Source organism: Synchiropus splendidus, chromosome 6 (genome assembly GCF_027744825.2).
Source record: "Synchiropus splendidus isolate RoL2022-P1 chromosome 6, RoL_Sspl_1.0, whole genome shotgun sequence".
NCBI lineage: Eukaryota > Metazoa > Chordata > Actinopteri > Syngnathiformes > Callionymidae > Synchiropus > Synchiropus splendidus.
The window spans coordinates 2,247,648-2,272,222 of NC_071339.1; the positions used below are offsets into that span (position 1 = coordinate 2,247,648).

Here is a 24,575-nt window from a genome sequence, read left to right on the forward strand (position 1 = left end):
AATTGTTGTGCTCAAAAGGCACTGAGTTTCCTGCAACACTTCTCGTGTCAATAAATAAAACAGTCTAAATACATTTATGCATGATTCCTTGCTGGAGCATGTGCTTGGTTCATATTTTCACCACTTATAAACGGACACAGTTCAGGCTGCTGTTCCCACACAATCCAGCGGGTGGAGCCAGAGGACCGTGTGACTTTCTGCACTCTCGTATGGAACTCGCACGTATTCTAGAGCTTGAATAAATGGTTGAGTTTTTTGATGCTTTCTTTCCTAGGATCACCTCCAGTAGGAGTAACCCACAGGAGCAGCCTGGTGGTCTTGTTTTGAAACCAATTTAAGTGTAATTGTTGAACAGGAAATGAAACCATGATAAAAGTCCAATAGTATTTCTTAAGCATTTTTGCAAAAGGGAGACTTCATGCTCTATCCAACACCTGTTCATCATTCCCATCGGTTATATATATATGTGTGTGTCAAGAGTCCAATATTTGTGCATTTTTCTTTTCAACCAAGGCAAGGCACCACATACTGCTATTGTTGCACGAGTCAGGTATCACAGCGCGAGGACATGCACAGGCTCTTTGGGATGCCGATGAGGAGATATGCATACAGTCACACACACTGGCACATGGACCTCCAACGTCAGAATACAATCAGAGTATGTGGGGAACAGAAACAAACCCAAGTGACTTGACAACAACTCCACAGGCTCCTGGATGAGTTTCACATTTTTTTAAACACCTAGTTCATCACTATTTATCGTACAATCAACAACCTTAATATGACTTTTTTTTTTTTTTTTTTTTTGTACAGTTCGGTCAACAGCGCCGAAGGTAGAGGAGCTGGAATCTAGTCCTCACAATTCACAGAAAGTATAGGCGACGTGTGGTTGGGTCTATTCAAGTACCGTTTTGTCTATTTCTGCTGTACACCATCAACATTAAAATCTCACCAGCTGTTGTTTATGTACAGATTCACCACAGGATTTCAGCCACGAGCAGGAAAGTTTGTGTTTGGTTTTCCCACGCAGAACAGCAAGGTTTATCCTGGAGGCTGTCAGACTCGCACAGTTTGAGTCAGATTTCCTCTGGATGTTTTGGAGACTTTAATCCCACGCTTGTTTTTTTTTTTTTTAATTTATTTATTAACGTCTTGATCAAATGCCAGAAAGGCTTTGATGCTGCCTTCATTTGGAGATGTTTACTAACCGTAAGACAAATAAGACTTAGGTAAATTCCTTCGCATCTGAAGCATTGCCTTGATTGATTTAGTCTCACCGGGCCCTCTCAAAGCTGTCATCGTGTTTGGACTATACAAAGAAAAGCAGAAACAAATTCCAGTGAAGCCACAGTGTGGCCCCTATACTAAGCAGAGTTGATGTTACTGGAGCGGCTGTAGTGCTGGGCGGCACGGCCGGGACGCTCACAAGTCTATTGAAGGTGTAGGTCCATGCATATTCAGTCTGTTGCTCTTTGCCATCTACTTTTTAGGCTTCCTGCTAGTGATGTGTTCATGAGGCTTCATGAAACAGTGTCCTCATTGCCAGAGCGTGAACATGATGTGAGGTTCCATTGAAATGTTTGTTCAATCCACGGATTCTAGAGCAGATAGCGCCATCTAGCGGGCTCTGAAAATGACTAAACTGCTTCATGAAGCCTCATCAGCTCATCACCACTTCGAGGGCAGCTAGGGGGGCCACATGGGGCCCTCATCAAGTCAGATCCCAACTATGAAAGAAATGATGCTTTGATCATTCATTGCTATTTGAATAAAAAGAAGTTATCTTCTAGGTTCAATTTTATTCATGTATTTTCCCCCTGCAGTAGTTAAGCTGAAATGTTACGTTAACGTAATTTGACAATATTTTTTGTCCCTCAAATTAAAATAAAATAAACCTAGTCAAACATTGCTTTAGGAGGCTGCTTTCACTTGAATCTAGTGTCTTCAAATTAGTTTATTACAATCAGACTCAGGTTGGTCATCTGATCCAGTTCTATTTAAGGCCGCTCAAACTTCACTTGTCTCAAAATGGACCCAAATTATGAGGTTTTTTTGGGCTGGGTGTCCGGACACTGTCATCAGGGAGAATCACAGAGCAGATCTGCAACTGCTGCTCGTGCAGACCCGGGAAGAAGGGAGCATCGGCCTCCAGGCAGAAGGAAGTCTGGGCTCCTTTGCTTTGACCGCTGCTCCTGAGATCTGACTTCTATCTCAGCGGATGAACCTGCTGTCTTCGGGGAGCCATTTTACATAAATGTAAGAGCTATTTTTCTGGGGGGGGGGGTCTGCTAATGTGGCTTCAGCAATTCACATTCACATACAAAGATCGAGGGAACAGGCCTAATAAATTCAGAGACTTTGAGAAAGCAGCAAATGTTCTGAGCACACAAGACTGCAGAAGTCACAGTGAGAACCTGCCACAAGCACAATATGCATAGCTGGATATGAACTCCCACCTGATCCGGCGAACCACCCAGCACTACCTGAATGTCTTCGGCTGTCAAGTTAAGGCAAGTTATCAAGTCAACATCACCAGGACGTAATACAATACAAACTCCAGACACACAACTATTGCTACACTTGCATTGAGATCGTCGGTTTAAAAAAAGACAGCGAGAGAGACGTCACCTGCTTCAGTGTAAATTGAGGTAAGAGTGAAAAACAGATAAGTCTGTCTGAAAGAGAGTGAAGCATTGTGCTATCACACCTCTACAGCTTCTTCTTCCCCCCCACTGCATCGCCATAGCAACACGCTTCAGAAGCTTCCTGAACGTAAGAATTAACTCAGGCAGAAAAGAGAGAGATAAATCCCTATCTCCCGGTTGCACATCAGCAAACACTCCCAGCAGCTCTGTCTTCACTGGGGAAGCTCTAAATCCTGAGCCCCTCAAACAACCAGCGTGTGATTGACAGTTTTCTTCAGGCAGAAACTATGGAAACTCATACAGCTCCTCTCTTGATCATGCATGAGACCTGTGATCCCTGGAGTGCTGTTTGAACACATCTCCCTGAGGTGCACGTGTGGATTCGTCCGGATGCTCAACAACTGCACGGTATATTAAAAATAAAAGTTCATTTGAGTCTTATTTACAGCCTACAGCTTCCACCTTTGCTACATGGTTCCAGACTTGTCGGCAGAATCGCCGGCCAGACTGGATCCAGCTGCTGTGCTGCTGTTAGGGAACATCTTGTCAGTGGGAGTTACAGCCGGACTGCCCACGCCAGAAGAACTGGAGCTGCTGGAGCGGTGCTGGGTGGGAGCGGGGCGCACGGGCCGCATGGGCGGAGGGCGAAGCTGCGCTCCGGCCATGCGAGCCGACAGGGCAGGTTTGAAGGTGGTCATCATCTCGGAGGTGGAGCTGCTGCTGCGACGCATGGCTGCGTCCGGGTCACGGATCATGATGGTGTGCAGGGGGCTGCCGGGCTCGGAGCTGACTGGGTTCTTGATGGGCTCCAGGGTGTCCAGCACCACGTCGGGAGCCTGTTTGACCGTGTTCTGACGTTCCAGCTCACGCAGCTCGTGGAGAGCCGTAGTCATGGTCTTCTCTATGTCCTAGGAGAAGAAGTGCAAACGTCATGTGGCTGTAAACAATACTTCATCGTGATACACCATTTTATATCGATGATGATGAGGAAGAGGAGCAGGAAGAGATGATGGTGGCACTGATGATGAGGAAGATGGTGATGAGGATGATGGTGATGATGATGAGGAAGATAGTGATGAGGATGATGGTGATGATGATGAGGAAGATAGTGATGAGGAGGATGGTGTTGATGATGAAGGATGATGATGCTGAAGATGATGATGAGGAAGAGGAGGAAGAGATGATGGTGGCACTGATGATGAGGAAGATGGTGATGAGGATGATGGTGATGATGATGAGGAGGAAGATCATGCGATGATGAAGGATAATGATGATGAAGATGACATTGATGATGAGGAGGAAGACAGTGATGAAGATGAGGATGATGATGCAATGATGAAGCATAATGACGGTGAAGATGACAGAGATGAGGATGAGGAAGACAGTGATGAAGATGAGGATGACGATGATGCGATGATGAAGCATAAGGATGGTGAAGATGACAGAGATGATGAGGAAGAAGACAGTGATGAAGATGAGGATGATGATGATGCGATGATGAAGCATAATGACGGTGAAGATGACAGAGATGAGGATGAGGAAGACAGTGATGAAGATGAGGATGAGGAGGATGATGCGATGATGAAGCATAATGATGGTGAAGATGACATTGATGATGATGTGGAAGATAGTGATGAGGATGACGATGATGCGATGATGAAGCATAATGATGGTGAAGATGACATTGATGATGATGTGGAAGACAGAGATGAGGATGAGGAGGATGATGCGATGATGAAGCATAATGATGGTGAAGATGACAGAGATGAGGATGAGGAAGACAGTGATGAAGATGAGGATGAGGCGGATGATGCGATGATGAAGCATAATGATGGTGAAGATGACAGTGATGAGGATGAGGAAGATAGTGATGAGGATGATGATGATGCAATGATGAATTAGACGGCGACGAAGCCCGTGGAGGTCTTACCTCAGCTAAGGCCTCTGTCTCCAGCGACTTGTGGTCCCCCAGACTGCTGTGTCGAGGGCCCGCGGGCACCGGCCTCAGGGTGTAGCCCTCAGGGTGGCCCTTCCTCTCAGAGTAATTGATGCATCCTGCACTACCAAAGGTCCCGAAGCGCCTCTTCTCTGGACTTTCCACGCGACCTTTGCTGATGGACACTTTGTGGGGGCTGCCGGGACAGGCCGCAGCCCGGGGTGGCGTGTCGGCGCCTCTAGTGGGGCTCTGGGTGTCCGGTCCGCTGCGACGGCGAGGGACAGCTGCTCCATCAGAGCGTAGTCTGACCCTTGAAAAAGATCTGGTGAGTTAAACAGCAAAACCACGGGCCTCGACAGAGCAGGTAAAAGTGTATTCACCGTCCCAGCAAGCTGTAATCCGAGGGTTCACATGGTGACGGGGCATCGTGTTTGGAGGAGGTTTTATCGTCCAGTAACGGGCCGCTGCTCGCTTCACTTTCTGCCTTCTGGCTGAGGCTATCTGAGAAAGCATCATCCCTGAGAGAGCAACAGGATGTCAGGAGACCCACAGCACAGCAGCTTCAGTGCCTGAGTCTGAGAGAGGAACGTACAAGTCTTGAACGACGATGTACTGGTGAGGGATGAGGCCGTCCACGCCGTTGTGCCGCCCCTCCCACCAGTCCTCAGAAGCTCGGTGGTACAGCAGCAGAGACGCGCCTTTCTTGAAGGACACTTCCCTTGGACTTCGACCCACGTAGTCAAATTTGGCAATTGCTTCAATCTGCTCAACCTCTGGAAGTATAAAAATGTCGGGCTAGCGATGCATTTTTTAGGATTCAATTCTGAATATAGTTCTGATATTTTTAGGACTCAATTCTGAATATAGTTCTGATATTTTTAGGACTCAATTCTGAATATAGTAACTGAAAGTGCCGCAACATTCACTCACACGGAAGTATATAGACAACCTGCTCTATCAACATCAGCTCAGATCCTGAGAGGCACAAAACCGTGAAGAAGACACTACGATTATTACATTTAAGATCAGAACACTAACATTTCTGATTTCTACCAACTGCTCTCTGTACCGGTCCACGGTGTAGATCATGAAACGTCCGCCAGAGGTCAGTAGCTGTCGCATGAAAATGCAACTCGGTGCAGGAATCCATCCCTTCATATGTTGGATGTATGCACACCTTGTGGACACAATTGTGGCAACACTGACGATTTCTTCTATGTTTAGTTTAGCCTGCCTTGGCCTGCCACCCTTCTAAACCATGGCAAAACATCATAGTTCACTAGTGAGGCCTCATCGAACAGAATAATTGTATTTGACAAAGCTAAATTATTACACTCGGTCTACATATGGTTAGGTTTGCACAAAAGGCGGCAGATATTTGTGTTATATTCCACCACACGCCCAGAAAACAAGTGCTTGTGATTAGTCCAATAACAGGAAGTGTGGATTTCTTCCTCCTCGCCTTAGTATCTGTAGTGCCACCAGCCTCCAAAATATATATTAAAAAAAAAAAACGATGGTAAGATATTGAAATAACTTCAGGGGTTTTCGATGGCTACTGAAAGAATTCTCGCTGTACAAGCCAGCGGCCATGAGAGCTGACTGACAGCGCTGTATTCATCATGGTCAAGCTAAAAAGACATCGATTACCAAAGCACATTCATTCCACAAGACAAATGTCAGGAGCCGATGAAAAGATCCAACTAGTACTTGAACTTTTGGACTAAAACATTTGGAGCCACGTGCTGTCAGCGTGAAATAACTATCAAGTTCCAACTGAGTCCATCACGAACACCAGTCTGTTTGATCCAAAAGATCATAATCTCCGCCTTATATTTGCACTGCAAGTAAAATAACAAAGAGAAGGTCTGAATGAACAGACTACACACTGCACAGTTGTGTTCAATGCAGCCTCGCTGACGGCTCCTGTGAGGTTTGACCATGTTTTGGCTTCTCCATCTCCCCAACACTCACAACACGGAGAGAAAACACAGCACAAAGAAGCAGATCCCTGGAGAACTGCTGACTAACGGCTGAACAAAGAGGCGGTGGAGGAGCAGGGAAGTGTGCGAGCACAATCAAAGGAGCCTTCGTGTGCCAGCAGCAGAACTGAACCTGTCCAGCTTCAAGTATGAACCCAGCCTCCGCCTCCAACAAAAACACTTATTGGCTTTCATGTTGCTGACACGCCATGAAATCGGTCAGTCGGCACCTCCGGCGCTTTCTTTCAAGATGATGCGTCGCACAACAAGTCAAATCCATGTGTTTTCTCGCCAAACAGTTTTAAGGAAAGAGCAGCCAGCAGAAGCAAAACACTATTCGATTCCTCCTGTTCTGACTTCTGAGCTGATGAGAGTTAGGCACCATTTTATGATAGTTAGTATGTGGCTTCTAGAAGTCAGGTAATTACTGAAGATAAGGAACATGACCAACCACTGCGCTGACATCTGAGTCAGATGACATGTAATAGCAATGAGCCAACATCTGAAATTAATTATTATTAAAATTGCACACCATGGCGGGTTCCAAAAAAAAGTCTATCTCATCTAATCTTAAAGACATGTAAGACCTTGGTGATATTAAACAGTGTCACGTCTGTATGCCTATTATTATTATTATTATTATTGAATTTCCCCACTCTGGAACTAATAAACAAATAGAATTATTATTGTTTTTTCTGGGTTTTATTGAAATGATGTTTTGACTGACTATGTTTTGCCTAAAAATGATCAAACTGACAGCATTATTATATACAACAAAATAGCAATTAATATTATAAGATAATACTAACAATTTTACATATCAATAGTAACACAGGAGAAGACCTAATCGAGAGGAAGAGCAGCACAGCACAGGTGATTCAGAAAATGTAAAAGAGTTGAATGGCACACTTCAGTTAAACAAGTATCTGGATGTCAGTTACTAAGAAACTCCAATAGTTACTACCCCGCTGTGTAAATGCAATTTGCCTTCAGCACTTCACATAAAGAAGTAAAAAAAAATAGTGGAGCTTCACATCAATCTGACCTTCATCACTGGTGTGTGGTTCTGTGCCGTTGTCAGCCTCATCAATGGTTCCAGGTTCACTGTGGGGGCTGTCACTGCAGAAGCAAGCAAGAAGGCTAAGTTGGCGACTGAAGGTGAGTGGGTCAGGCTGCGTTAATGATCTGTTGCATCGATAACAAAAACCATTTCCGTTCGACCTCTATTGAGACTCGTTTGGAATGGAATGTGACTGACAGGAACATGTGAGCGGACGTGCAGTGATAACAACTGTGAGCACAGAGTGTAATAGTGGGACAACACGGCGTCGTGAGATCATCTCAGAGGCGTCCATCTCACCAGTACTCTTCTCCTCCAGTCATGCACTTCTCATACACTGGGCCGTCCAGCTCCCGCTGACTGGGGAAGATGACCTCATGGTGGATGATGATGGTCTTGATGACCTCGTTGACATGAGCCTGACACGCGACGGGATCCTGGCCGTCAGGGATGGGCATCAGGGTGGGGCCGAAGCAGATGGCCAAGTTGTACGGGTCCATCATGTTTTCGTCACTGTACTGGGACAGGCTGAAGCACACACAGGATTGGTTGGCTATTCTCACCAAAGCTTCCGCTGAATATTCGTATTGGACTAAGTCTGTTTCCAGGTTAGATCAACTTTCTTTCCTGTTTCTGAGTTATTATCAAATGAATTATAGTCTTTATAGTCTGTGAATGTGAATTGCATGGCATTAACTTCCCCTTGTTTCCAAAGGTTTTTTTTCCCCTGCAGTTCTATATGTATTTGGTTTACAGAGTTTTGGATTCTCTCAGGAGAAACTCCAGATCAGACACTGTGTGACCACTTTTCGACAACATCCACATCGTTGAGGTCAGCAGTGACCACGTTATGATGCATTTAAACGCTGGCCTTCCCACACACCAGAATATGTCAATTCCTCCTACTGTGGTCTGTTATGATTACAGAAGTGATGGTATTTCTGTTCTGTTCTGAGTTAAAAAAGGAACACTCTTTCCTATCCGGGACCTAATGTTCACTGCAGACGTGCTGTTTCCTGTTAAAAAGTTAAAATAAAATGTACAGTTGCAACACCAGATGGGAGGGACGCTCAAACAGGACAGCGAGAGACTGAAACAACATAAAAAGAGTCAAAATAAAACAACAAAACTTAAAGACAAATCTGTTAAAATACAGAATTATCATTTTCATGTAGTAATATAATGTATTGTATAATGTATTAATAGAAAAGTGAAGCACACTTTTCTCCACAACCATTGGTGGTACGTGGACACAAATTTAATTGTGTTTCGACATTTCTTCTTAAACGATATTTTGTGATCATATTTGCAATTGTAAAACTTCGGTTTGATCTTGAAGTCCACCACAAGGTGTCACTATGTCTCGATGATAGTCACAAATGGAACTAACCTTGAAAGGTAGAGTAAGGTTTTTCTAGTCATCTGCTTTTAATTCTTCCTCACCATTCCTCACTCGGAATCAACTTCAGGTCAATAAATGGGTCTGAGCTGCTCAGGAGCTCAAATGTGTTCACCAGATACACCGGATCACAGCCCTTTGTATTGAGGGGGTAAAGTGAGCCATCTGCAGCCGCTGCTGGGAGGGCGACTCAGGCTGCTAAGCCGTTCACAAGAAAGCCAAAACAAGGAATGGAGAAAGAGCTCAAGGGATGTGAGGTGACAAGCAAAGTCAGTGATCCGGTGTGGATGACACTAACTGTGCCATATAACTGCAGGACGTGTTCCTAAATCCAACTTAACATCATCTGTTATCAGAGGGCAGGAATACGACTTGGAGTACAGGAGAGGCTGAACTTGAAAACACTGAACAAGTGTGTATAACCACATGGCAGGTGGCTTTGAGGCACTCACTGGTTAAGAAAAGCAAACAGGTATCTCATGACGATGATGACGGTTCGAGGAAGAGTCACGGTAATCTGCTGGATGTGATGCGCTCGCTCAGCTCCAGACTCCAGCTCTGCCAAAAAACAACAGCACTGTGATGGGAGCAAGAATGAACTAAAGGTAAAAACATGGCAGAGATGTTTGACCTGAACCCAAACTGTTTCTTATGGTACTCACTGATGGTGGAAATGAAGTCCAGGAAACGCTCCTTGGGGAAAAGCGGGTTCTCCAGTCCTCTAAAATAAAGCTTGAGAACTCCAGCCACAGAGTTGATGTCATGGTCATTCTGGTCATCGATTAATGGATCTTCACCTAGTCACAAAAGAGTCACCACGCTTTAGCGATAGTCAGTTATTAGAGGTTGTTAGGTGGATGGCTAACATTTCGGGTGAGGTTAATGTTTAGCAACAGTGCTAACATGACTAAATCAAAACCAAACTCAGTCACTACATTTGTTTAATGGAACCAGGATGAACGAGCCACAAATACATGCATATTATATGCATTACTTTTTATTGAACTGTGTTTCTGTTTCCATTGAAGTAAGCACTAAATAGGATTACTGACAACTTAAATCCAGTCCTAAAATAAGGTGATAAAGCACATGCAAAATGAAGAAAAAATAATGGACAATTTTTATTTTATATTAAATCTGGTGCAACAGTTGATGGAATTCAACGGTTGCAGCAGGTTTTTAAAAGGACACTTACCCCTCTCAAATGAGTTTTTAATATCATTGACCTCCACCTGAGATCCTGGCACTCGGAAAATGCCTTGTTGCTGCAATCCTGGAATCAAAACAACAATATTAATCTGAGGCTACAGTAGTTCCACAAGCAGCTCTTCCAGCTGAGCAGGAAATGCAATCTCGCCGTAAAGAGAGACGCTTCCTCGGCGGGAGAAGGCCCCTCATGAGGCTGCAGCATGTGGTTCCACTTAAACTGCTCCTAATCAGTTTTCTGGAGTTTCATTAGGTCCAGATCCAGGAGAGAGGCCTGCAGGCTACGGCAATGAGCTCAGGACAGATGTGAAGGTAGACTGGGAGGATGTATGAAGGAAAAAAAGGACTGGGGGGAGCTTTACTGACTAAACAAAGACCAAGGGGACTTTGAAAACTCTCCGCGTGTGAGCCATTGTTATGAGCTTGTCAAATCACTTTCGTGCAGCCGAACAGAGTGGGTCAGTCTGTGTGCCAGCGGCGAGCCGTGGAAATAAACAGTCTTCCCACAATCTCTCACCAGAACCAAACGTGTCGTCAGTGATGGCGTGCTTCAACTTTCAGCACTCTCACCGTATAGATTGATGTATCGGACGCAGCTCTCGACCACCAGCGGGATGGGTTGACCCGAGTCCTGACCACAGGGAACAGACCATTACAGATGCAAGCAACACTGGCTAGACAAGCTACACTGGTCGGTTCATTTCTTCATGTCAGAAAAGGGCAGCTTTAGGAGGCCAAATTGGATTAATAACAAGATTATTATACAACGTAACTGAATTATTATTAGACTAAGGCAAAACTCTTCCTGATCTCTCCATCTTTCCTCATGACATATATTGAAGTTCATCTTCTTAAAGCACAATATTAACAGTAATTTATCCTAACACCAATGGTATTTTATGAGTGGGACTGCACCGATATTTTATGTGCACTATATGGATATTCATGAACTAAATATACAGATATGTTTGTGTTGTATTAAGGCATCTTGAATTTGAATTGACTTCGACCACTCGTTCATTATAATAAAAAACTTGAGCAATCTAAAGGCCTAACAGGACAGACTTTATAACAATAAGCCAGTTTTCATTCACATATTACGCTATGTTTTCCACATTTCCTTAAAATAATGGCTCTTGTCAGCTGCAATACACAACAACTTATTGTGTCATCGCTCCTGTATCAGCATAGGTATCTTAACTCCAGGCTGTAGCCGATACAAAGCCCTAATGTTTACTATACGTTCATTGACAGTACTTTTTCATTTTTATTTTTTATCGCTAAATAAGAGCAGGTTTTGAACTGTTGGGAACAATTGTGATAGTGAGGAGCATCGAGCCGGATTGCAACAGGCTTTAGTAAGTCACTTGGAAGCAGCAATGAGCACGTGAATGCCATCTCCAGAGCATTAGAATTTTCGGCTCATGCAGCAGAGGTACCTGGACACGTGTACGGGCATTCCTTCTTCCTCTGGAGAAACCAGCAAAGTATAGAGAAGCAGCGGAGAAGGGGCAGAGAAGCACAGGGTTAGCAAAGGAGGAAGGGTCCCTCTGGAGGGAGGAGAAGGCTCAGCAGTGAAAGTTAGGAGCAGTGAGGGGGCAGAGCTGACTCACTGCTGCCACCTGTCTTTAAATCAATACGTGACTCAGTGAGAGAGCAAGCGCGTTGTGTTCTGGAGCGACAGTGGACTGCTGTAAAACCGCAGAGGAGGAGGAGGATTAGAGGTTAAGTAAAGGTGTGATGTCACGATTAAGGGCAGCTGGAGAACCGTGTGGAACAGATTAAGGCTCAAGCGAGGTGAGGAATGAAAAGATCCTGATCCACCAGTTTAGCCACACACCCCCAGCAGAGGCGGGTACCTTGATGAAGGTCTCCAAATTGCCGTTAAACAGCTTATGGTTATACGAGGAGCGAGGCCTAGGCTTCCGCATTTTCTGTGGTTTTGGGGGAAGGATTGGGGGCCTAGAAAATCAGGGACAAAAGGAACAAAAACACCCAAATCTGTCAACTCAAGGATGCAAAACCAGAGTGGTGGAGTAAATGATACCCTACAATAGGCTAGGAGGCATTCCATTAATAATTAACAGTGTCTGGTTTTTAATTACCAACTGCCTTATAAATAATGCAACCTGAATCCAACTCAAAACAATGAACAGTTCTTTCATTGGACCAAGTTCCTAGAAACAGGACTCATATCCCTCATTATTCTTACATGTAGACCGTGTGCAAATCTGGAAAAGGCTTGAATAAATAATGGACTTTCCAGTTCTTTATTCAATTAAAACAACTGCAGCATCAATGTGATCTGAAATGAAAGCAAAGGGAAACAAACGTCTGATATTGAAAGGCTAAATCTGGCCTGACAAGACCCCAGGCATCACTTGTTATAGCCTGCTCCAGCAGCTTGTTTATTCACTCCTCTCTCACTCGGAGCAGCACTGTAGATGCTGCAGTGATGAATGATCGAGTATGAGATGAGCTACTTGTGTGTAACTGTGGGGGCAAGAGACAATGGACTCATTTGGGCGACATAAAGAGCAGAATAACTGAACTGTGGTTTATCTTTTTTTCACACTAGATTGCACTTGTAGTTTGAAGAAATGTACAAGTTGTTAAGTGAATGTGACTCCAAACAGCACTGGGACAATGTCGAAGTATCACAATGTCAAATCAACAGCCTTCTTATTGTTTTACTGTGTCCTGTTGTTCTGGAAACGGTGTCCATTATCTCATCAATTAATTATTCAAACATGTGCAGCTAATTGAATGTATGAAAGACATTCATACCTCGTGGTTCCACATTCAGCTCGCTCCCCTGCGGACACAAACACACACAAGGGAAACGTTATTTATTCGCCTTATTGTGTGCTCTACACAGCGCGCGGCTCTTCTGAGAGACAACATGACGATTGAGGGAGATGAATGGAGCAGTGCAAAAGGGCTTTCATTGGTCAAAGACTGCCGAGCAGTTGTCGGCCCAACCTCAGGGGACACGCAGGGCCACAGACCTCGTCTCAGAGTGAAGAAAGGAGGACTGGAGGGAGCAGGGTGGGTGGGTGGGTGTGGTGGAGGGCGGGGTCAAACACTGGTGAGTCTGGGCTGCTTCATTGAACCTTTTGTTATCATTCAGACAACACACAGCCAGTTACGGTGGCGCTCAGTCAGCATTTTTCTACTGGATGTTGGAGGAAGTCAGAAGGACCATTTTGTGATAGTGATAAAGAGAGAAAGGTAACAATCTGGAAGCAGATAAAGAGAGTTGCTCAGGTCCATTTGCAGGTGAGTTCAGCAAGGCAACGTCAAGGTATCAAAAGTGCTCACTGTCTATTTTCAGCGAAAACACACATGGCCCTTTGCATTTAGGAGACCACCGCTCAGAATCACTATACATCACAGGCACAGCTCTAAATATGATCATTTTACATTTATATTTACATTCAAATGTGCAAATACAGGGCAGGTATTTGGACATTTAAGTGTCAAAGCTATTACAGTGGGCCACTATAAAGCCTCATAGCAGCTGGCAGGAGTGAGTTCTGCTGGCCTTCTGAGGTGCACTGTGGAGCGATGTGCACTAAATGTGCTCCGGTGCACAACATGGAGCGGTCGGTCAGCACAATAGAAGATGACCTGTAGGTCGGACAGCAGCCTTCTCTCAGGCACCACCTTCAGCTGCACTTCAACAATCTCACTGGCCTTTCTGATGTTGACCAATCAGAGACTCATCCTGAGCATCCTCTGTCTTCAGTGACCTCAAAATGATATCAGGGCTGTGGCCCTTCTTATGGAGGACCTCAGTGTTCTGACATCGCAAACACTGAGCAGCAGACTCAGATTGGTTTGTGAAGCCACTAGGCGTGTGAACTTGGACTGATCCAGACAAGACTCATGATGAACTCTGCATTCCATTCAGTTTGAAAAGCAGCTGAGAACGAAGCAGAGTGGAGGCTGCAAGAGAAGACCACAGTTGGTTTGTATAAATCAGTCATCTTAAATGACACAAAAGGAAAATGCAATTTGGTGGCCATGGTCCGCCTCTTCTGCTCCACACACACAACTGCACATACATCTTTTAGAGTGAAGTCCCGGTCTAATGAGCACAAGACCGCTTTGATTGATCTGCGGAATAATTAAAGAGTGTGTGTGGAACCTGGAGACGCCATATGCTGCCTTCATACAAACACTTCTGCTCCACTGTGAGTACAAACAAACACGTGTCCTGAGATGCACGTGAGTGTTTACAAGTGGGCTTGGTTAGACTCTCCCGGGGATCAGAGCGGCAATTTGGACTCATTTAGGCCTGACACCCGCATGGATATTAGGATTTACATGAGCAGGGGAAGTGCAACACACACACACACACACACCAACGTAGTACATTACAGCCTCATTTACACCATGCAAAAATCTACTGTTTTAAAATGAAAATCTTATCATTTTGTTATGCCTAAATAAAGGGGATGCTGTAAAAAATATGCTATTATAATTAGTGGTGGGACTTTAAAGAGTTAAATACGATTAATTAATTACAACATTATTACAATTATTACATAAAAAATGTAAATTAATTTAATTCAATAGTGTGCTCTGCAGACAACAGGGAACCTTTGTCAGTGCAGGAGTTCCTGCTCCACTGATCCCACTGATGCACAAGACACGTGGCAGCCAGGATGAGAACAACAACAACAAACATGGAGGAATCAACCCTGAACAAAAGCAAACAAAAGCATCTGTTTGCTTTGGTTCAGGGATGTTTTTCACTGCACAATGGCCTGGGTTTCACTACTCTGAATGGACCTGAAATTCTTATACAATTGAAATTGTTATACAAATATTTTCAAGACATTAAAAGAGCTTCAGTTTTAATACGTTTACTGTATATAAAACTTGAATATAGACACCATGGTGATTTATTGTGCTATTGTCTAACTGATGCAGAATAAACAATATTCTGTTGTTGTTGTTTAACTGTATGTATGGGTCCATCATTTCATTCAGTAATATACCAAATTCATTCAAATTGAAGAATGTGGCTTCTTGTGGCAAATATTCTTATCCCATTAAACTGCGTCTAATTCTTTTTATCGAATCCCACCCCAGATTATTATACAAACATGTTTTGTAAATATGTGATAGAGATTTGGATTTCCAGTTGAGCGTGGCAGTGTAAGAAAGGGAGGACGTGAAGTGGCATTTATGTGATTACCATCTGCACACACACACACACACCACTGACTATCACTGGAATTTTAAAGAGCCAGAGTAAACGTTGCAGAGGAAGAAGCCTCTGCGAGTGCGCTGCAGGGACTCAGCTGCATGCAGGAGACGCCCCCTCCGATTAGGCCAGACCTGGATGCAGCAGCAGCTGCAGGGATGAGCCGGCGCCGGTGATTGATTGGGTGCAAAGTATTCACGGCTGAGGTGACCAGGGGAGCGACGGGGAAGGAGCCAGCCTGGAAGCCTTTCAAACCGCGGTAATCTAAACCTTCCCTGAGGCCGAGGCGCTTAAAGACCAAGAAGATAATGCTTAATCCATTAGAGTTAATAAGAATAGATGGGTATGATTTGGCCGGTGATGGATGACCATTTCAATATTAAGGTCCCTCTCAGCCTATTATTAGATAAGACCGTCACCACTGTGACCTTTCAAGAAAGAGATTGAAAGAAGGAGGGTCAGTGTTGGAGGTTCAAAGTAAGTTCCCATTACGGTTTCAACTGAACAGGATTTCTCACCTTCACCCAGCGTCTGTTTCAGCAAATCGTGTTTGGCCTGGAGCTTAATTATGAGGTTACTGCCATTCAGGTACTCCTTGAATTTCTAGACAGGAAGGATATTAGGGAATGAGAGAACCAATGTAGCATGAAGCAATTTCAACCAATTGATGTGTCTGAAAATGGACATGCACTCACCGAGAAGTAAAAGGTTTCTGTCTCTTGCTGATTGGCGCGCCTCTTCGCCACATTCAGCTTGCTCATGTACGACTCGGAGGCCACAGACTTGATGGATTCAGTGGAGCGACTGTGCTGGAACGCGTCCGACACATCAAAGTCCTCCACTGTCAGCATGTCCTGAAGCGTCTGCATCGTGGCGTCCAAGGTCTTCCTCACCTACAAGAGACAAGACAACGACGGAAAAAAAGCGTTGCAGAGCGAGCGTTTCTTTTCAACTTTAAGTAGGGAAGTGTGGAATATTGAATCTAAGAACAGTTATGAAATATTAATGAATATTATGAAGCTCAAAATAATTTGCGTAGGGCAGAAACAGAAATACATAAACGGACATAAACTGAGCAAAACAGACCAAACTATGCAGCCTCTAGTAAGTCACGGTCAAACTTAAATCCTCATGAGGAAAAACTCAAAAAGTTAGCCACATACAAAGTCTACAATAAATCAATAATGTGAAAATAAAAATAGTTGAAATTAAAAATGAAATTAAGACTAAATTATGTTGAAAAAAAATTAAATAATTAAAATAAACAATTAATAATTTATAATATATTATAATTAATTAATTATTAAAATATAAAAGAGTTTTGTTTTTTTTTAAGATCAGACCTGGTAAACCCCCTCCACCTGCTTTTCTACTGAACAGACGAGTTCAACCAAAACGCTTTCAGTCACAAGTGGAGGGTTTTGAAAACTTAAACTTGTAAAAAGGACTAAAAAAGGTGATTCATTAATGTGCATTTTGGGCTCACGGAGGGCGAAGGTCACCAGAGAGTAATGGCGGCAGCAGCAGATGGTGAAGTGGATGTCTGTGAAAGCTCTGGGGAGCAGGAGGCTTCCAGACTGGGTGTGTCGTCCTGGGGGTGATCATGCTGAACATAAATCCTCACCTCTTCATTCTCAATCTTCAGTGTAGCCAAGCGAGACTGCAGTTGGTGGTAACGCATCAGCAGCTCCGTCTGAACCGGCTGCTGAGCGCTTACCTGGCACACCTGGGGAGGGAGAGTCCGGCGACTGAGTCATGACCTGTGCGCGGCAACTGATCACACACGCTCCTCATATTTAGATAAAGTCACCTCATCTCCCATGTGTGGTAGATACTCAAAGCGCATTGGAGGGCAGAACACCTGGTTATGCATATCCATGATCTTATGCTTGTCACTACGAGAGTCCAGGTTGTCCACCGCATTCTCGATGACATCAAGTCCCTCGTGGCGGGACGTCTCCAAGTTATACTCTGCTGATAAGTAAGTCCTGAGGGTCCGTGCCAGGCTGGCATGGTAACCAAGGTCACAGCACTGGGGAGAGCAAACAGACGTTACACAGCCGCCGGGAAATTATTCTGAAAGAAACATCTTCATTTGTCCGGCATTTGCCCACGTTATTTGAAACAAACTTTATTAATATCACGCCTCTCATACAGCACAAATAGGTGGGAGGTAGAAAACACAGTAACATTTCACTTATAGGACTCAGCTATAACTCGTTACTAGTACTTTCATAAGACAAAGTGCATTTATGATGCTGAATAGAACACAAGGTGTATAAAACATCATAAGTAGTGAATTTAACTTAATGTAGTCATAAAGACACAAGAACCCTTAACCATGACCCAAACAACTATGAACCTAACCATGCAGTATAATATTATCAGATATGGGATGAGATAACACCATTCTTTCAAATGTTGCCAGTTATAATGCTTAAAAAACTTATAGCGAATGCAGTAGTAATGCATAACCCGAAAAGACTATTACAATGAGGAATCATTAAGGACACTTGAACCAAAAAAGAGAATAATATAAACATATTGTTAGTATAATATAGTATCTATTAACCAGTGTACTCCGAGAGGAAACCGCAGTTCCCAGAGTAAAGCCAAGCAACCACACTGAAACCTATATATTCCACCCAGACTGATGGTAAAACGTCTCACAGTCCGTCTTCATATTTGGTGCGACAAAAGTAACTAACAAGCCTTCAAACATTTAGAACATCTATTCAAACAGCTCTTGAAGATGATCACAGAAAAGGCCAGTTGAGGACAACAAGGATATTTCGCAAAAAAAAACTGTATTGTGCAGGTCTGATCTTAACGTGCAAGTACAGTAATTTAGATACAAATCTGTCTCTCAGTTCCTCATTACTGAACACAAAAACCTCTTCCTCTGAGTGGAAGTATAATCCCTCCCACAGCACCTGGATCTCTTTCCCTCAAAACAAAAACAAACATTAATATCTTGAAGAGTCAACACACATCACTTCAGTCTCAATCCAGGAGTCACAGCTCTCAAGTTAACTCTTAAAGAAACATTTCTGAATCACTCCATCTCTACGCCGAGCTCTGGATCCTGGACTGGATTCCAAATTACACACCACGACAGGTTTCCTTTCAAAAATAGCTGAGTTTTAAAAAGGAATTAAAGGAGCCGGCACCGTAGGACACCAGGGATAATTACAGAGTCTCATCACATCACGCTGTACAAACTAACCTAATTAAGCAGAGGGCGGCGGTGAGACGGTTTAAAAGTGAGCTGGAGGCATCTGACAGCTCTTTTGAATCACTAGTAAACACAGCCAGGAAGCTATCGCTGTGCTTCATACGCATGCAGTCAGAGGGCTGCAGTGGAGTGAAGGCAGAGAATCAGTCTCCTTTATCTGCTCATCATAGTGGAGATCATTACATTCTGCTCATCGTAATGCAAACATCTGTTATCGATGATGGTTATCAATACATATGAAAAAGCACAACGAAGGAAAGAGCAAGTGCTTCATTGGTCATTTTGAATTCAACAAAATGTATCAACAACATTTCAGCTATTCCAGCTGCAAATCTCAGTGTTTTTAACAGCAACGTACTTAGTTATTATGATGTTTCTTTTGGGATTTTTCCGCGAAAACCATCATATTCATGTCCACCTCTATGATGTGTGATATCCATTTGTTTCGATGTTTCCTCTTCGTTTTAATGCATCTGATCACGTGAGCGAGATCTTTAAAAAGAGATCATTTTCCTGAAGGCATGGTGGCTCCGACTTAAGCTGTGGCAGGAACCCTGAATCAACTTTGTTCTTACATTGAAAGAAACGTCCTGAGACCTTCTCATGGTGGCTGCTCATCGGTATGAGTTTTCCTTTAAGAGACTGAGTATGAGTTTATGCAGTTTCTTAGTTTGTTTGCGTTAAGTTGCTTCTAATAGCTTTGTTGGTCTACTGCCACATATTGGCATTTTTAAGACCTTCAGTCTGCTCTCTTCACTCTATGACATACAATTTTGTGAGGACCGTTGCACAAAACCACATTCTTAAAAGCCTGAAGGTGAGCTCTTCGGATGAAGCACTAAATGGCAACGTCCCTAAACCAGGAGATTTTGCAAATGTCATTTGAGAAGTGCTGCAGGCAGTGCAGTGCAGGCGCACGTTTCCCTCTTCTCCAGAAGTGACTGCCAGCTCTTGACAGGACACAGACAAGTCAGTGGAAAGACGTTTGGCTTGATGTTGTGCTTCCATTGGTTTAAGGGGCTGAACTTGATAAAAAACAATCAAATTGAACCAGGGTTTTATAATATATAATTAATCGTGATTAAATGGACTTTTATATTTAAACTTTAGCAGAAAATAAAAAACACTACTTGATATTATTTTATTTTGTTCATGACAGCACTTGATTCCACAGCACTTTCCTAGATGGTGGGACCTTCACTGACCCTGGCAATAAAGTTGATTCTGATTCCGATTCTTCGGAGAATGGTTTCATTTAAGTTGAATCTGCACAGATAAGCTTAAAGGTCAGTGTGGAAGTGCTCCATTCATTTCCCTGGGAAGGGAAGTTCCTACACAAGTCATCTGCGTTATCTAGACTGATTCATTGTTTTTGTCTGTAATAGATTCATCTAAATTAATCTCCTGATGGCATCATATTCATATCACATTCAATTCACTGGACATGGGACGGAAACATTTTGACAAATGCGGCTGAGGAAAACACTTGATATGTTTGGTTTGACTTGTGGTCTGTGTCGATGTGACACCATTAATGAAGCCCTGTGTCCTCGGTCGCAGGACTCCCTTCCAAACTGGCCACGCTAACAATCTCTTGCAGTGTTGTCCACAGAGACAGCGGCTCCATGGTGGACACACAAAAATACTGAATAGCAGCAGTTCACTCTTAATAACGTTCTATTTACAGCAGAGCAGCAGGACTCAACAGAATGGGGCGGAAGGTACACTGTCCACACATATATCCACTAGCTGAACTTGCATATTCCAACACCACAGGTTTCCTACCGATGATTTATCTCCATCCCATAATAGCACTAGGCTTTTAAGCAAGCAGGGCACCTCGATATGCCTGTACAGAAAATTAGACTACTGGCAGAACACCCCCAAAACAGCCGGTTTCTTCAACAGAGTCAGGCAACAATCTATGGTTTCCCTTCAGAACAGTAACCATTTACCGTCACCGTCATGCAACCGTTTTCTTGAGCTCAAAGGTGTGAAAACCGTTGCAACCAAAGCTAGTGCATGCATGTCTTGCACAAAGGTACCAAAGAATAACAAATTTGAAGGAGAAAACCGTAATGCAAAGAGGTAATAGAGAGTGTGTTATTAAAGTCCTAAACTTTTTTCATCAACGATGACATCAAACCTGGCTGCATTTCCCAAATTTTGCACCTCAAAATGCAGGAAACTGTGCTCCAGAACTATGGAACCATGATTTTGAATGCACAGAATGCCCACAGAGAAATCCAAATAAAAAATACATATATTTTTAACGCAAAGAAAAAATCCACCTCACTTTTGTTTTGCCTGTTCAGAGTCAATTCAAAATGGATCCATTCACTGCTTCCTGTGTTCAAAATAAACGTCTACTCAGACCAATAAGTTTGTTGTTATTAAGTTGTCAGTGGAACAGAACACCCTTGCTAATCCAAAACAGGCTCTTCAACTGACACGTAAGTTATACAGTGAAGACACGTGAAGATCTATAGTTCCCACGTGCCTCCGATGGACTGGACAAGGCTGGGCATCAGAAAACATGGCAAGCTATGACAGGATATATAGTGTGTGGTCAGTAACTAAATCGATCCTACTGCCAGCAGGACAGTTCGCAGTAGAGAAGGGTGACTGAGCTGCAAAAATTTGGCATGGTAGGGTGCCTGTGATACACACGCTTCAGGAGTTCAAATCATCTAACTGGGATCTAATCTTATCCCACCTGACCTGGAAAATGTGCACGTTAGAGTGGCAAATGTAATACAGTGTGGTGTATGACCTGCAGGGCAAATAAACCAGGCTTGTGTTGCCAAGGAAAACAGATCTTAAAAAAACATTCTGCAGCCAACCCCCCACAAAATGTTTCTCTTAACTAAGAGACGTGAACGGCATTAGTTTCAGGCAGCAAGACTAGCTGTGACCAGCATTGTGTTCTACAAAAATACAGTTGTGACAACGGGAGACATGTCCAGAAAAACAAAGATGGAACACCCAACAGCCAGAGAGAAGAATTCATGCTTCGTCTGTTTGACAAGTTCTTTCATCAGTATGTGTGCGTGTCTGCAGAGAGGCGGGTGGTCGGTCACCTGGGGCTGAAAGACCAGCGCCAGCTTCATTACTGCATCCATGGCTGCACTCGCTCGGCTCACCAGCTGACTTCCACCAACTTCCTTCATTTTACTCCCTTTTGATCAGAATTTGTGGTCGTGTGGCAAAGTTGGAAGCACAACCACCAGAGTGTGTGATGACATTTACAAGGGGGGACAGTATTTTTGGCAGAAAATGGCAGGGAGAACCAATTATCAGAGACTGGAGTTTTTTCGTGACTATTTCAGGAAGCCTACATTTGACTCAAAATCGTCCATGCATAGTTACCCCGGTGACAGGCAGCAACATGAGCGAAACATCAGTATGCGTAAATAAAGACGACGTAAGGTTCTGTAACGTAGACGTTCTGTTCTAACTGGTGAGTTAACAAAGGAATTACATTGAAGAATTTACACCCTAATATAAACATGGTCACATTTCAAGGAGCTCAGAAGGCTTTAACCTCCTTTACCAAAACATTTTGTTGATATTTGATTTTATATTTTAGATAGAGTCAAAGACAATTTGCCACTACCAACAGTGCAAGTGCTGGTCTAAGCAGAATTTATATATATACACAAACAGTATATAGCAGCGAGGGGGTCATGTTTGGTTGCAGGTGCCTTTGGAGTGAGTGTACGTTTAGCAAGCTGTCTTTGCTGTCTTGGGGTCCATTGGGGTTTTGTAAGTGCTGATGTTGTCTTTATTCATCGACTTCTTATGGAAAAAAAAGGCTTTGAACAAACTGATAGCCTCATCCTACACAAAATCTTGAAAAATCGGGTATAATAACGTGTTTTGAGCTGCAGGTGAGTATTTCATTGGACTCCAAGAACACATACGTGATTTAACACTGAAAATAACAGCAAAAGCAGGTTGAAGTTTGAATACACGGTGCAACTAGTTCTGCAGCAGACTGGTGATTATTGGGGCGCACAAGGCTGAGGACAGTTATCAGGAGTCACGTGAACTGATGGTGACGGAGAAGCGACACAGCTGCGATTTTGAATCAACATCAGCAAAGCCAGACACACGTCTCGAGTACTTACGTCGATCATGTCGGAAACATCGTGGATGTAATATTTTGCAACAACAGCATTCGTCGCTGCCAGGTTCAATAAATAGTCATTCCGGGCCTTTGTGCATTTCAGCTTATTCTCAGAGTACTTGGCTTGTCTCTGGAGGGACAGAGAAAGGAGAGTGCAGATGAAAAACGAGGGGAACGGCCAAAAACAAGCAGTGCAGAAGCTTTCGGTGTGTGTTTAGGAAGCTGCAGCTTGGGGACCGAAAGACACAGCGATGACAAAAACATTTGCACAGTGAGACTTAAGCAACGCAGCCTCCGGATATTAGTGTGATAAGTAATGCGAAGACTTATTCTGTACATAAATAAAGTGAGCTGCTGTGGATGGCATAGATCATTTATACTGTAACAGGATTTGATCATCCAGATTATGAATCTCTCAGGTTTTTGTTTTTACCTGCACATTTATTGCTTTTATTCTGCTGAGCAAGGGCCATGAAAGCCAGTTCAAATCTCCGTGCATGCCTGTGAGCACATTAATATTCTTGTTTGGACCAATCTCTGAAATTGTTGAAGAGACACATGGGTCCAAAACTTCAGCCTTCAATATATGTGTCATTAACTGAATTGACAATAGCACAACACACAAAAAAAACATCTTAAAATGGAGCTATAATCATCCATGTTCTGTGCTCTGTTGCACTCAAGGCCCAGGGGCCAAATCCAGCCCCTCCACCCTGCAAGTACTGTACATTTATGTGGTACGAGAGCATTAAAATCAATTAAAATAAAATAAATAACTTAAATCCAATGCTAATCAAAATCGAAATCAAAACCATAACATCACATCTACATTTTTTTTTTATTAAAATAACATTCAACCAGTTGCGAACTTCAAGGTGTCAGGTTAGAAAGATTCCTCCAAATCCCATCATCCTCACCTTCTCTTTCATCTTCTCGATCTTCCTTGTTGTGCTGCGCCGTGGGGGTCTGTCCTCATGGCGGAGGAGGTTGACATTCAGATCTCCAGACTTGAAGAATTGCTTCTCCTCCTGTTTCTCAGCATCTTTCAACTTGCTCTCAGCACTGATGCTCTCTGTGTGGTACATGTGGTACGTCTTCATCACCTGTAAGACAATAAGCTCGGCTCATCATCATATATCTACCACCAGTTCAATATAGGGAGAATACTATCGATAAAACACTGGGCCACTCTTTCACACTGCACCTCAATGGATATAAAGATGACAACAACTGCAACCTGCCTTGACAACGTTCCCCTTCCATTCAGTTCAAGACCATTAGCTTGCAGAGTCTTCCTCACGCTGCCCAGCACTTTATGCTAATTCTTACACGGCAAACACAAAGCTACAGACACTAGAAAAACTGCTGTTCTCACTCACCGCCACAACGTAACCCCAAAATAAGCTGACAGAACACAATCTGTGACATTAACAGCACAACAACGCTTGACTGAGTGCAATCTTCTTCTGCTGCTGCCGAGAAGATACAGAGCAGTACAGCGCCACTAACAGGACTGGCATGTGTACTACATCAAGTTGAAAATGAAAAATCCCCCCGGACCATCACATAACAATTTTCTGACACATTAAAAGGAAGAAAAAAAACGAGGTTAAACAAAGTGGGCCTTTGACATCGTGGTAAACATAATACTGATGCAAAAGAGTGAATACAAGTAAGTATGAAGAACAGAAAAGGACATAAATGACAAACGTATTTGACCACAGGACTCAAACACATTCATCACCTTATTAGCAGTGCAAAATCTAGT

The 24,575-nt window shown here is 43.4% G+C and overlaps 1 protein-coding gene across 6 annotated transcripts in view; it reads right to left on the reverse strand.

Moving 5' to 3' along the window:
• Nucleotides 1-721: 721 nt before the first annotated feature.
• srgap3 (SLIT-ROBO Rho GTPase activating protein 3) overlaps nt 722-24,575 on the reverse strand; it is a 45,644-nt gene continuing 21,790 nt past the window's right edge. Inside the window, exons 1-19 of one of the 6 annotated variants that reach the window (XM_053867495.1) lie at nt 24,187-24,274; nt 23,725-23,910; nt 22,809-22,937; nt 17,254-17,475; nt 17,068-17,169; nt 16,139-16,336; nt 15,962-16,046; nt 13,016-13,043; nt 12,088-12,190; nt 10,799-10,859; nt 10,218-10,295; nt 9,685-9,819; nt 9,475-9,580; nt 7,924-8,151; nt 7,609-7,682; nt 5,174-5,354; nt 4,962-5,099; nt 4,576-4,891; nt 722-3,553 (exon numbers count right to left, since the gene is read on the reverse strand). In XM_053867495.1, coding sequence (XP_053723470.1) covers nt 3,113-3,553; nt 4,576-4,891; nt 4,962-5,099; nt 5,174-5,354; nt 7,609-7,682; nt 7,924-8,151; nt 9,475-9,580; nt 9,685-9,819; nt 10,218-10,295; nt 10,799-10,859; nt 12,088-12,190; nt 13,016-13,043; nt 15,962-16,046; nt 16,139-16,336; nt 17,068-17,169; nt 17,254-17,475; nt 22,809-22,937; nt 23,725-23,907 — 2,808 coding nt within the window. In that variant the 5' untranslated portion in view covers nt 23,908-23,910; nt 24,187-24,274 and the 3' untranslated portion in view covers nt 722-3,112. Of the gene's footprint in view, nt 3,554-4,575; nt 4,892-4,961; nt 5,100-5,173; nt 5,355-7,608; nt 7,683-7,923; nt 8,152-9,474; nt 9,581-9,684; nt 9,820-10,217; nt 10,296-10,798; nt 10,860-11,667; nt 11,699-12,087; nt 12,191-13,015; nt 13,044-15,961; nt 16,047-16,138; nt 16,337-17,067; nt 17,170-17,253; nt 17,476-22,808; nt 22,938-23,724; nt 23,911-24,048; nt 24,275-24,575 lie in introns of those variants that run through there. The other 5 variants (XM_053867494.1, XM_053867493.1, XM_053867492.1 and 2 more) reach the window with 5 other exon arrangements.